This window comes from Cherax quadricarinatus, chromosome 76 (assembly GCF_038502225.1).
Source record: "Cherax quadricarinatus isolate ZL_2023a chromosome 76, ASM3850222v1, whole genome shotgun sequence".
NCBI classification, from domain to species: Eukaryota; Metazoa; Arthropoda; class Malacostraca; order Decapoda; family Parastacidae; genus Cherax; species Cherax quadricarinatus.
This window is the reverse complement of record NC_091367.1, coordinates 14,780,329-14,793,861: the sequence shown is the minus strand read 5'-3', so window position 1 is coordinate 14,793,861 and position 13,533 is coordinate 14,780,329. Positions and strand designations below refer to the sequence as shown.

The 13,533-nt window shown below is 42.8% G+C and overlaps 1 protein-coding gene across 3 annotated transcripts in view; it reads right to left on the bottom strand.

Moving 5' to 3' along the window:
* LOC128703636 (zwei Ig domain protein zig-8) overlaps positions 1 to 13,533 on the bottom strand; it is a 154,622-nt gene that overhangs the window by 58,790 nt on the left and 82,299 nt on the right. For 2 of the 3 annotated variants that reach the window (XM_053798380.2, XM_053798378.2), the window contains exon 2: positions 11,179 to 11,333. In XM_053798380.2, coding sequence (XP_053654355.2) covers positions 11,179 to 11,333 — 155 coding nt within the window. The remainder of the gene's footprint in view (positions 1 to 11,178; positions 11,334 to 13,533) is intronic. The other variant, XM_053798379.2, reaches the window with a different exon arrangement.

The window sequence follows — 13,533 nt, the reverse complement described above, 5'->3', positions numbered from 1 at the left end:
TCTCTCTCTCTCTCTCTCTCTCTCTCTCTCTCTCTCTCTCTTTTACACAGGGTTTGACAAGGTTAAGGATCCCTAGCTTTATTGACAAGCTATTTACAGGTTAAGGATTCCTAACTTTATTAGCAAGCTAAGAGCTGTTACCTACATCAGCTCATTTGAAAGCATTTTTATTGTTATGAGACATACAAGTAGGGAACAGGATGAAGTTGGAGCCATCTGTGGGCTAACATTTTCATCTGATCAACTGACTTTATCTAGTTGACATCATAATGCTGTACGAATGTGTTCCATACTCGAGTCATCCTGGGGATAAATGATCTCAGATGAAGTGATGTTCTGGAGAAGGGTACAGCCAGAGTGAAGTTGCTGCTTTCTGCTCGTCTTGTGGTATAGAAACTTGCTTCACGCTGTCCTCGAAGTGGATCTCTCTCGCTCTCTCTCTCGCTCTCTCTCTCGCTCTCTCTCTCTCTCTCGCTCTCTCTCTCGCTCTCTCTCGCTCTCTCTCTCTCGCTCTCTCTCGCTCTCTCTCTCGCTCTCTCTATCTTTTTTTTTTTTTTTTTTTTTTACACAGGGTTTGACAAGGTTAAGGATCCCTAGCTTTATTGACAGCTATATTACAGGTTAAGGATTCCTAACTTTATTGGCAAGCTAAGAGCTGTTACCTACATCAGCTCATTTGAAAGCATTTTTATTGTTATGAGACATACAAGTAGGGAACAGGATGAAGTTGGAGCCATCTCTCTCTCTCGCTCTCTCTCTCTCTCGCTCTCTCTCTCTCTCTCTCTCTCTAAGACTCACACGAATTAAAAAAATATAAACAATAATCTTTACAACATAAGATGACGACCAGCTTCCTAGTTGAGTATCATCGTTCACCTCCACCAAACATTGCACCGCCTTCTGGCCCCTCGTAAAACATTTCGCAGGAATCTTTATTCGAACACGCTGGGACAGTGGGCCTTCTCGCTAGTGTTTATTGTGGTGCTGGCCGCAGAAAATGTTTACTTAATGCGGTCCTCGTGTTGCCAGGATGGTCCTAGACCTGAGTTTAGAGCTCCAGCGTTGCTGTCGTATTTCGATATGGAAGGTTTATGTACAGGCGTAATAGGGTTATGATGTTCTGGTTTATGTGTCTTCTGCTTGTTTTTCTCGGAGATGAGGCTGCATGATCTTCCTGGTGTAAGTATATGCGCGCGCGCGGGCGCACACACACACACACACACACACACAGGTTTGCGACAAAGTTAGTTCCAGAGCTAAGGGGCATGTCCTACGAAGAAAGGTTAAGGGAAATCGGCCTGACGACACTGGAGGACAGGAGGGTTAGGGAAGACATGATAACATACAAAATACTGCGTGGAATAGACAAGGTGGACAGAGACAGGATGTTCCAGAGATGGGACACAGAAACAAGGGGTCACAATTGATAGTTGAAGACCCAGATGAGTCAAAGGGATGTTAGGATTTCTTCAGTCATAGAGTAGTCAGGAAGTGGAATAGTCTAGCAAGTGAGGTAGTGGAGGCAGGAACTATACATAGCTTTAAGATGAGGTATGATAAAGCTCATGGAGCAGGGAGAGAGAGGACCTAGCAGAACTCAGTGCAGAGGCGGGGCCAGGAGCTGAGTCTCGACCCCTGCAACCACAATTAGGTGAGTACAATTATGCGAGTACACACGCACGCACTCACACACACACACACACACACACACACACACACACACACACACACACACACACACACACACACACACACACGCACACACATCATAGCAGTCACAGAAACAAAACTCGCTGAGACAATAACAGACACAATCTTCCCAACAGGATATCAGATCCTGAGGAAAGATAGAAGGAGTAGAGGGGGAGGAGGGGTTGCACTGCTCATAAAACACCGATGGGGATTTGAGGAAATGGAAGGCATGGACATGATTATCTGGAGTTTATCTGGAGAGAGTTCCGGGGGTCAACGCCCCCGCGGCCCGGTCTGTGACCAGGCCTCCTTAGGTCATTGTCCCAGGATGCGACCCACACCAGTCGACTAACACCCAGGTACCCCATTTTACTGATGGGGAACATAGACAACAGGTGGAAAGAAACACGTCCAATGTTTCTACTCTGGCTGGGAATCGAACCCAGGCCCTCACCGTGTGAAGCGAGAGCGTTAACCACCAGGCCACCAGAGCTCTTGGAGAAAGAGACTACATTGTAGGTACAATTCAGTCCGGAGAACATAAAGTAGTCATTGGAGTGATGTATAACCCACCACAGAACTGCAGGAGGCCAAGAGAGGAGTACGAAGAAAACAACAGGGTGATGGTGGACACACTGGCTGAGGTGGCAAGAAGAGCTCACTCGAGCAGAGCAAAGTTACTGGTAATGGGCGATTTCAACCACAGGGAGATCGACTGGGAAAACCTGGAGCCACATGGGGGTCCCGAAACATGGAGAGCCAAGATGATGGATGTGGTACTTGAAAACCTCATGCATCAACATGTCAGGGACACAACCAGAGAGAGAGGCGAGGATGAGCCAGCGAGACTGGATCTTGTGTTCACCCTGAGCAGTTCAGACATTGAGGACATCACTTATGAGAGGCCCCTTGGAGCTAGCGATCATGTGGTTCTGAGTTTTGACTATATAGTAGAGTTACAAGTGGAGAAGGTAACAGGAACTGAAGGGGACAGGCCAAACTATAAAAGGGGGGACTACACAGGTATGAGAAACTTCCTGCAGGAGGTTCAGTGGGACAGAGAAATGGTAGGAAAATCAGTAAACGAGATGATGGAATATGTGGCAACAAAGTGCAAGGAGGCAGAGGAAAGTTTTGTTCCCAAGGGAAACGGAAATAATAGGAAGACCAAAACGAGTCCTTGGTTTACCCGAAGGTGTAGGGAGGCAAAAACTAAGTGCAACAGAGAATGGAAAAGGTACAGGAGGCATAGGACCCAGGAAAACAAGGAGATTAGTAGAAGAGCCAGAAACGAGTATGCACAGATAAGGAGGGAGGCCCAGCGACAGTATGGAAACGACATAGCATCGAAAGTCAAATCTGACCCGAAACTGCTGTATAGCCACATTAGGAGGAAGACAACAGTCAAGGACCAGGTGATAAGGCTGAGGAAAGAAGGTGGAGAACTCACAAGAGACGATCAAGAGGTATGTGAGGAGCTCAACACGAGATTTAAGGAAGTATTTACAGTAGAGACAGGAAGGACTCTGGGGGGACAGACCAGATGGGGACACCAGCAAGGAATACACCAACAAGTGTTGGACGACGTACATACAGATGAGGAGGTGAAGAAACTGCTAAGGGACATCGATACCTCAAAGGCAATGGGACCAGACAACATCTCCCCGTGGGTCCTTAGAGAGGGAGCAGATATGTTGTGCGTGCCACTTACCACAATCTTCAACACATCCCTGGAAACTGGGCAACTACCTGAGGTATGGAAGACGGCAAATGTAGTTCCCATTTTTAAAAAAGGAGACAGAAAAGAGGCACTAAACTATAGACCTGTGTCATTGACGTGTATAGTATGCAAAATTATGGAGAAGATTATCAGGAGGAGAGTGGTGGAGCACCTGGAACGGAACAGGAGTATAAACGCCAACCAGCACGGATTCACGGAAGGCAAATCCTGTGTCACAAACCTTCTGGAGTTTTATGATAAAATAACAGAAGTAAGACAAGAGAGAGGGGTGGGTTGATTGCATCTTCTTGGACTGCAAGAAGGCCTTTGACACAGTTCCTCACAAGAGATTAGTGTAGAAGCTAGAGCATCAGGCGCATATAACAGGAAGGGCACTGCAATGGATCAGAGAATACCTGACAGGGAGGCAACAACGAGTCATGGTACGTAATGATGTATCACAGTGGGCACCTGTGACGAGCGGGGTCCCACAGGGGTCGGTCCTAGGACCAGTGCTATTTTTGGTATATGTGAACGACATGACGGAAGGGTTAGACTCAGAAGTGTCCCTGTTTGCAGATGATGTGAACTTAATGAGGAGAATTAAATCTGATGAGGACCAGGCAGGACTTCAAAGAGACCTGGACAGACTGGACACCTGGTCCAGCAAATGGCTTCTCGAATTTAATCCTGCCAAATGCAAAGTCATGAAGATGGGGGAGGGGCACAGAAGACCACAGACAGAGTATAGGCTAGGTGGCCAAAGACTGCAAACCTCACTCAAGGAGAAAGATCTTGGGGTGAGTATAACACCGAGCATGTCTCCGGAAGCACACATCAATCAGATAACTGCTGCAGCATATGGGCGCCTGGCAAACCTGAGAACAGCATTCCGATACCTTAGTAAGGAATCATTCAAGACACTGTACACCGTGTATGTCAGGCCCATACTGGAGTATGCAGCACCTGTTTGGAACCCGCACTTGATAAAGCACGTCAAGAAACTAGAGAAAGTACAAAGGTTTGCGACAAGGTTAGTTCCAGAGCTAAGGGGAATGTCCTATGAAGAAAGATTAAGGGAAATCGGCCTGACCACACTGGAGGACAGGAGGGTCAGGGGAGACATGATAACGACATATAAAATACTGCGTGGAATAGACAAGGTGGACAAAGACAGGATGTTCCAGGGAGGGGACACAGAAACAAGAGGCCACAATTGGAAGTTGAAGACACAAATGAGTCAGAGAGATAGTAGGAAGTATTTCTTCAGTCATAGAGTTGTAAGGCAGTGGAATAGCCTAGAAAATGACGTAGTGGAGGCAGGAACCATACACAGTTTTAAGACGAGGTTTGATAAAGCTCATGGAGCGGGGAGAGAGAGGGCCTAGTAGCAACCGGTGAAGAGGCGGGGCCAGGAGCTAGGACTCGACCCCTGCAATCACAAATAGGTGAGTACAAATAGGTGAGTACACACACACAACACACGCAAAACACACGCAAAACACACACACGCATTACAAAAAGCAGAACATCAAAATATAACTCGGTAGAACCGTATCAAAATTTCCCATTAAGCAAGGCAGGATCAAGGTAAACATGCCAGAGGTATCCCAGCCGAACCCTAGAGAATCTGGAGACGGCGTTGAGCACTCGTTGAACCCGAGGCTAAACGAGAAGAAGCTCACAGACGAGCCTTGGAGCGGAAATCTTAGTGTAAGTTAGAACAGTGTTGACTTTGGCTCAGAGTCCATCAGTCTCTCTCTGTTTACCTCAGTCGACCCCCCCCCCCTTGCGTGTGTGTGTGTGTGGATGAGTTTGTGTATGTAAAAGTATGTGTATGTGACTATGTGCGTTTCTTCTTTTTTTGTGGGTGTATGTGTTATCGCCCACCTATTTTATATTTAAATATTTCTAGGAACAAAAGCACAGATAAGCTCGTGGTGTCATATCTTCAATTATGTATTCATGAAATTTTATTTAAATTTCTAATGGCAGTAGTACAGCTTAGTTTTCTTTTAAATCATCTCATTGGGCAACAGCTCTCCGAAGAAAAATTCCTAGCATCCATTTGACCCCATTTTCTTCAGTTTACGACTATGTCCTCTTGTTATTCTTGTTGTAAGTACTAAGAAGTCTTTATCACTTCTGTAGTATCCTTCTATGACCTAATATATGCTTCTTATATCTCTTTTTTTTCAGCCTGTAAAACTAAGTGATCTGGTGACGCAGATTAGTTGTGGATAGACACCTTTGTTTAGCTCCTGACATTAGTTAAAAGAAATATTTCGCAAGGTAAATCAGGGTGTTGTGCGTTGGCGGGAGACAGGTGACCAGCAGCGAGGGTGAGACGAGGAAGGTGAGGCAGATTACAGTCAGTGGATATCACGTGACGGCCGATTCTGATGTGGCTAATAACATGTTAGCTAAAAGTCTGGAAACACTGGCGCTCCCAGACCTTTGTTGGAGTGTGTATGTGGTGGTGATTAAGGCAGCGTCCAGCAATTATCGCGTCTGTATGTCGGGTTCACAGAAGACTATAATCTGGCCTCATTATGCTTCATCAGGTGTCCACAGTTAAACCAGTGTTGTTTACACCTGCAACCCGGTTGTAGGTGTATCCGTGTTCGTAAATTTTAATTTTCGAAGTCCTAGTAGTCTACCTTATGTACTGTTTATCGCATCCTCCATACGATATTATGTATATTGCAGTGCTGGTCGAAGATTCTTTCTTATGCTTCTGCAACAATGAAGAGTTTCTTATTTTGACATGTTTGTTAAATAGTTTAGCCACGTTAGATGCCACATTGCTGACTGACAAAAAGATGTATACACTAGCGTCTCTACTTCTGATGGTGCTCATTTTGTAGAATATATGCGTAGCTCGCTTCCTGTACTCTCGTAGAAAGTGTGAGGTGGAAACTGCGGTAAATTAAAAGCATGAGGGATGTACACGCATTTCCCCTCGAAGATCTGTGAGCCTCAGATTCTGAAAGTTTTGAGGAAGATGCTTATGACTACACCTCTTTTCATCTTGACTTCATGGTGGCATTGGAAGTGTAATGGTAAAAAATGGCATGGGATATCATCAACTGGTTGGAAAAATAAACAATTCAAACACAAGGTAATTTCATTGAAAACACTTCAGCTTTTTTTTTTTTATTTTGGTCACTTCAGATTCTCAGAATAGAAAAGCTTGCATTTTTTTTTCCAGCTATACGTGTAAAAGATCATTTTTCGTGTGTAGTTTTTCGGCACACATTAAAAAAGACTTTTTTTTTACATATGTGTAGAACTTAATCTGGAAAAGAAAGTTTTTCATTTTTTTTCTTCTAGTATAAATTTAACAGTTAGCTCTTGCGCAGTAATTTTTTTTTTACTTTATTTGTGAACCACTTAAAGGAGGACACTGATCCCAGGACTAGATTCCAGACCTCATTCCAGAGGAAATTTTACTCTGAAATCTTACAATATGAACAACACCCCTAAACAATAGGTTGAAATATGTCTTTATCAACGTCTTCAAATAAAACTGAACTAAAGCAATAACCGTTTTCGTCTCTTGGAGAAGAAGAAATGGCGAGAGTGAGAAGAATGGAAAGAGAAGTGGGGGGTGTCAGGGGAAAAAGAAGAAAAGTGGGGGAGGGGGAAGGGTTAGGAAAGAAGGAAGGAGAATGATAGACAAAAGGGTGTGTTGAGATGAAAAGGGAATGTAGGGAGAGGAAATGTGGGTGAGGAAAAGATGGAAGGAAGGTAAGGGAAACAAATTAGGAATGAAAATAGAGAGCCAGGGTGAAAGAGAATGATGGATTTAACAGTTTCTTAGTCACTAGAGTTCACATACTTAGTGGAGTGGTGGAAAAGGTTTATCGAATGTCAAATTCAACATCTAACTTTAATCCCATGTTGCATCCTCATTGCTAGTAGTGTAGAGAACACAGACTCACAGAGGTGTGTTCAGGAAATGATTCCACAGTTTACGAACCAAGACGAATTTTGCAGTAAACATTGTATGTTTTCACTCAAAATACGCCAAGTTCTTCTGTAAACTTCTTGGTGTTACACTGATGAGGTCCAAGAAATCTTTCCTAATCTCGTCAGGTAAATCACTTGCCAAACATTTGAAAGCTCTTCGTTTAAAGGTCATGGTTGCAGTATCAACCTGTATTTCAGGGAAGTAATACTTGAACTCTTCCAGCAAGAATTGTTGATTCTCTTTGATATTGTCTTGCAAAAGGTGTTCAGCCGCATTAGCACCGAGAGCTTCAGTGATTAAATTATTATTATAATCAAAAAGAAGCGCTAAGCCACAAGTTCAGTGATTAAAACTTTGCAGTGAAAGACGGCACACAATCACTGTAGTTAGTGTCTTCTTTTTTCCTTGAAGTTACAGATGCAATTCATGAAGTCCTCGAAATATTCATAATTATTATTATAATCAAGGGGGAAGCGCTAAACCCGGAGGATTATACAGCGCCTGGGGGGGGGGGATGTGGAAGGCATTCAGGCTTAATTCGGGGAACTGGAGCACAGATCTAATTCCCTAAATCAAGAGCCCCTCACCAACATCAAGGAACCTTCCTTGAGGGGACCGAAATATTCGTAAGGCAAGCAAGAAATAGCACAGAATTATCATTGTTTATTAACTTGAGGATAAACTTTCCCATGAGCTTCCATGATTGTGCTCAGTAGTTCCCGTAATTCCTGAACATGTGCCATGTTACCTTTGGAAAAACCAACGAACTTGTATACAAAACAAAAGTTTCTCATGAGCTGAATCCACATCATGGCACAGTTTTTTTTTTTTAAAGTCTTGTGTTCAGAGCACTCCCTATGATATAGTCCACAATCCTCATGGTAGTTTGCACCACCATGGAGAAGCCCTGAGGAAGAGTCTGGGAAGCAAGCGCCTCACCATCACTCGTGCACTGAGACTATACAGGGATGGAATTTTTCTCTCTAACGTTTTGGATAAATACTGATCGGGTGTTGCGAATAAGAAATTTTTTAAAGAACTTCAGAATGTGGCCTGTTACCATTTATTTCTTATGCAACAAGATTTTTGGATCCGAGTTATAGGTATTTTAGAGTCTAGGGGAAATAATTTCAACTGGGAAACTCCATAGAATAATATTCAAATTTATTAAAGTATTTAAATACAATACTTTATCTTCTCTTTGTAGTTAATGTAACTTAATACTTTGTACAATAAATTTACCATATACATTTAGTTCAAAATCATGGAAATGTCACATTAATAAGGAAGTTCAATTATTCTTCCTGTAATTCAGTCTTCAATAACATTTACGTCTTTGTCTTAACAAGACTGTAAACTCAAAATACAAAAGGTACAAGATTTAACAAGACCTTTGAATCTGGCCGTAAAGTATCTCTATGGATTACTGAACTGACCAAGAATATAAATATCAAAAGAGTCTTTCAAAGCAATGAGGAACAAAGTGAGTCAGCTCTATAGTCCAATTCTCAAAACCATTCAACTGTACACCGTAAGAGCCAATATACGATCAGTTGTCAGGGCTAGAGCTGGGAGCAGACTAACTACTTGCCAGTCTGTTGACGTGTCGTCAGGTTGGATCACCTGACCCAACGTCAGTCAGCCGGACATAAACAATTGAACAATTCACCGGATGGTTCCGAGACTTAAACTCTACTCTATATACACAAGAAATCCTACCTAATAATAATAAAATAATAGTGATAGTAACAAAATAGTGATAATAGCGATAATACCATGGTATTTTTCATATATTAACATATAATAATATAACGCCGAAAGTCTCTATTTTAGCTATAAACGGGGACTTTCGCGCTATAATATTAAGTGATGAACATATTCTCTTACAATAGTTAAATAACACAGGATGACCAATTTCGAAGATATAACATCGGGATACAAGCATTGCAAGATCATCAGTACTTTTGTTTCGTCGGCAGAAAAAAAAGTCAAATCTAGTTGATGAACCATACCCCCGGCCGGGATTGAACCCGCGGTCATAGAGTCTCAAAACTCCAGCCCGTCGCGCTAGCCACTAGACCAGCTAGCCACAATAAGATTCATCCAACTAGGTATATTTCTACACCATAGGAAAGTTAGCACAGGCACCTCTGTGACCACAAATGCAAGTTTTTACAGACGAATCTCCAGCTAGCGTGGCCGTGACGAACTCTAGCTCAAGTCCCTTCACTGCCGTCAACATGGAGATTCGTCTGTAAAAACTTGCATTTGTGGTCACAGAGGTGCCTGTGCTAACTTTCCTATGGTGTAGAAATATACCTAGTTGGATGAATCTTATTGTGGCTAGCTGGTCTAGTGGCTAACGCGACGGGCTGGAGTTTTGAGACTCTATGACCGCGGGTTCAATCCCGGCCGGGGGTATGGTTTATTTGCAATCGTGTCATTACGATTTCTTAAGTCAAGTCTAGTTGATGAAGCTTGAGTGTTACTGGCTTCACTGAGCCATTTGTTAACACCTCGGCACAAATAACGCACTGTGGAAGTTGAAGACGGTATCTTGTGAAGCATGTGAACTCATGTTGAAATAAGAACCATCACATTTCCTTTCATTGTTGTTGGATAACCTGACACATTTGTTGCAGAGAAAATGCTCCAATGAAATTAGCTAACACATTTAAAAAATATTAAATAGCCTAGTACGGAACTATATCTCTTTATCTAATTATCAAAAATTTTTATGACTCTTTATCCCAGGGTTAATATATGAGCTACAAACATGTCATTAATGTAGTTTATGACCATTAAACTTATTATGGAGAAGGAAAAAAAATCCGTTATAAAATAAGACTCATAAATATAAAATCAATTTATTAAAATTATTGGTTTAGAAAGACACGTAAGCAAACACTATGACATATTTATTAGAAAACGTTTCGGTCCTGGGACCTTGATCACTTCTAACATATCACAATATTTCAAAAACATTAGCATACATGATACCTAAGCACCACCAACCCAACAACACAGGAGTCACATGATTTCATCGTCTACCCGTCCTCATCCCAACATTACATTCTTCAGGTCACAATGCGTCACTCACACCTCACTCTTCGCTTATATATATAATGTCTTTCTACCTCTGTATGTTAGAAGTGATCAAGGTCCCAGGACCGAAACGTTTTCTAATATATCATAGTGTTTCCTTACGTGTCTTTCTAAATCAACTTGTCGGTATTTATTACCAAGGTTTATACCATTAAAATTATTACTGTCTTCCATCCTTCTGTGGTCCGCTTGGCAAGAAGCCATAGTGTTAGTGGTTTACAGACGAGTGGAAATATAAACACATATGCAGTATAATGTGATCCTTTATTGACAACGTTTCACCCACACAGTGGGCTTTTTCAAGTCACACACAGACCACAGGTTAAGAACCTGAAGTTTATAGATCACAGGTGCTTAACCTAAGGGTCATAGAACTCGGGTTAAGAACCTCTGTTCTAGAGTGATGATGGAGTCGAGGATGCCATGAACGTCAGGAACTTTGGGCAAAATAACAAAAATATCGTCCACTTTGCATAACCATTGACCTGTAGCTTAGATGTGGTTACATTCTAGGTCCTCCACATACATGTTACCAAGGACTGTGATTATTACCTCTCATTTCCTTGGCTCTATATAACCCTTATGAGGTGAGTTCTTGCTCATTACCGCATTTCATGTTGACGGAGGCTCGATCCTCCGTTTGCCCCGAGTGATTATAATTAGAATACAAGAGAGCTCAAGTACTCACTGTTCTGTTACCGATGGAATGCACCCGGCAGTGTAGTTCTGCCTGGCGGCCCACGTGAGCTGTCTGGTTGGTCAGCATGCTGGAGTCGAAGTATGGCTGGTCTGTGACCAGTGGAGGAGGAGGTATCAGCCCCTGACCACCAGCTCCACCCACTACTGAAAAAAAAGAAAAAAAAATATACGTTTTTTACTAGTAAAGCTCACAGACGGAGAATTAAATATACAGTTAATTTTACTTTTGCCTAACCTTGTGCTGACCCAGAGACCGGTCAGTACAAGACTAAGACCTGTACCACGACCCCGGTCCTGGTGAACATTATACGTACCTATGCTGTACTTTCATCAAGATTGATGGACTGATTGCACGGACTCTAGGCTGAGGAACTGATTACCTCACGCTCTTGATCTTAAAAACATAAGAAAAGAAGAACACTGCAGCAGGCATGTTGGACCAGACTAGGCAGGTCCTTCACAAATCCATCCAACTAACCAAATATTTGCCCATCCTATTTTCAGCGCTACCCTAGCAATAAGCTTTGATAAATCTCGTGTGCAAGAACCAACTCAAATCCAACCCCTCTCACTCATGTGTGATGAATGGTTTGAAAAACCGACAAGTTGAAGATTGAGACACTTATGCAGCATATGGGAATCTTTATTCAGGAAACGTTTCCTGAATAAAGATTCCCATATGCTGCATAAGTGTCTCAATCTCCCTCTCACTCATGTATTTACCCAACCTAAATTTCAAACTACCCAAGGTTTTAGCTACAATCACCCTAATACGTAGACTGTTCCACTCATCATCTACCCTATTTCCAAACCAATACTTTCCTATATCCTTTCTAAATCTAAACTTATCTAATTTGAATCTATTATTACGAGTTCTCTCTTGGAGGAATATCCTCAAAACCCTATTTATATCCCCTTTGTTAATACCGTCTTTCACTTATATACTTCGATCATGTCTCCCCTTATTCTTCGTCTTACAAATGAATGTAATTTAAGGGACTTCAATCTTCCACCATTCTTTTATTTACTGGACTGAGGAAGCAACTAACGGGCGAAACGTTCCCGCAGTAAAGATTTTTTCTTTTATGGATTTGATAGAAGTACATCTGTGCCTCTTTTCTTTCCCGATGTGACTCATTAATGGTTCAAGTCGGACCGAAACGTCGTCAAAAGTCTTGGTCTTCTAAGTGCGGATTATTTGTGCACCGTGATGTTTGAATAGACTTAACATTTTGTAATAATGTTGGTAGAATTACCGACAATATGTAAAGTAAAAGGACATAAGTGCAACTAATGTGGCATTTTATTGTGGCGACGTTTCGCTCTCCAGGAGCTTTGTCAAGCCGATACAAACAGTATATGGACACAGAGGGTATATATAAAGGCTCAGAGTGAGGTGGAAATAAATGGTATAAAATACCGACACAATGGAAATATAAACACATATGCAGTATAATGTGATCCTTTATTAACTACGTTTCACCCACACAGTGGGCTTTTTCAAGTCACAAACAGATCTATCTGGGGTGTATGTATGTATAATGTTCGCCAAGATCAGGGTCCGGGCACGGGTCTTAATCTTGAGATGACCCGTCTCTGGCTCCTGAAGGAGAATTGATTCTTCACTGTTGCAGCATATGCTGCTCAAGCACTGTTCCGGACAGTTCAGCTAGTGTGCCTCATAAGCGACTGAGGTTATTCCATCTCAGCTGTTTCCTGAGCTGGGGACTGGGCTCTGTCCGCTCTGATAATCTGCAGATTCATGGCATCCACTGTTTCCTGCTCTGTCAGTAAGCACACCCTCAGGAGTGTGCTGACCATCTGCCGGAACATGCTCTGTTGTTCTGTGGAGGTGATTGTGTTGCAGATAATATCTGTGAATGCCTTGATGAGTGTTAAGAGATCCTCTCTGTTGGGGGCCTGCGTTGTCGGTGGGTTCGAAGCAGTGGATATTATCTGGGTTGTTGTAATCTGTGGGGACTGCTGAGGGTTGTATTTCTTCACTGTGCACACCGTGGCCTGTTGCTGTATGCCAAGTTGTGTAACCGGCATCTGCTGGTGAGGTGCAGCCACAGCCTGCATAGTGGCTGTGCCTGGCAAGGAGGCCGGTGGGGGCTCGTGTAGTGCCGTCTGCTGATTGCGTTGCCCAAATGTTTCCTGTTGGCGCCGCCTATTCCTCATGTTTTTGTTTCTTCGTTGCGGTAGTGGGGGAAGATGCTCCTGTTCATGACGCCTGGTTGAGTCTTCAAGGGTCGGAAATTCCTGGGTATTGAGTTGGGTTGCCTGATGAGAGTTCTGCAGTATCGCAGGATTCTCTGCACCCATCGTCTGCTGAGGGTGATGC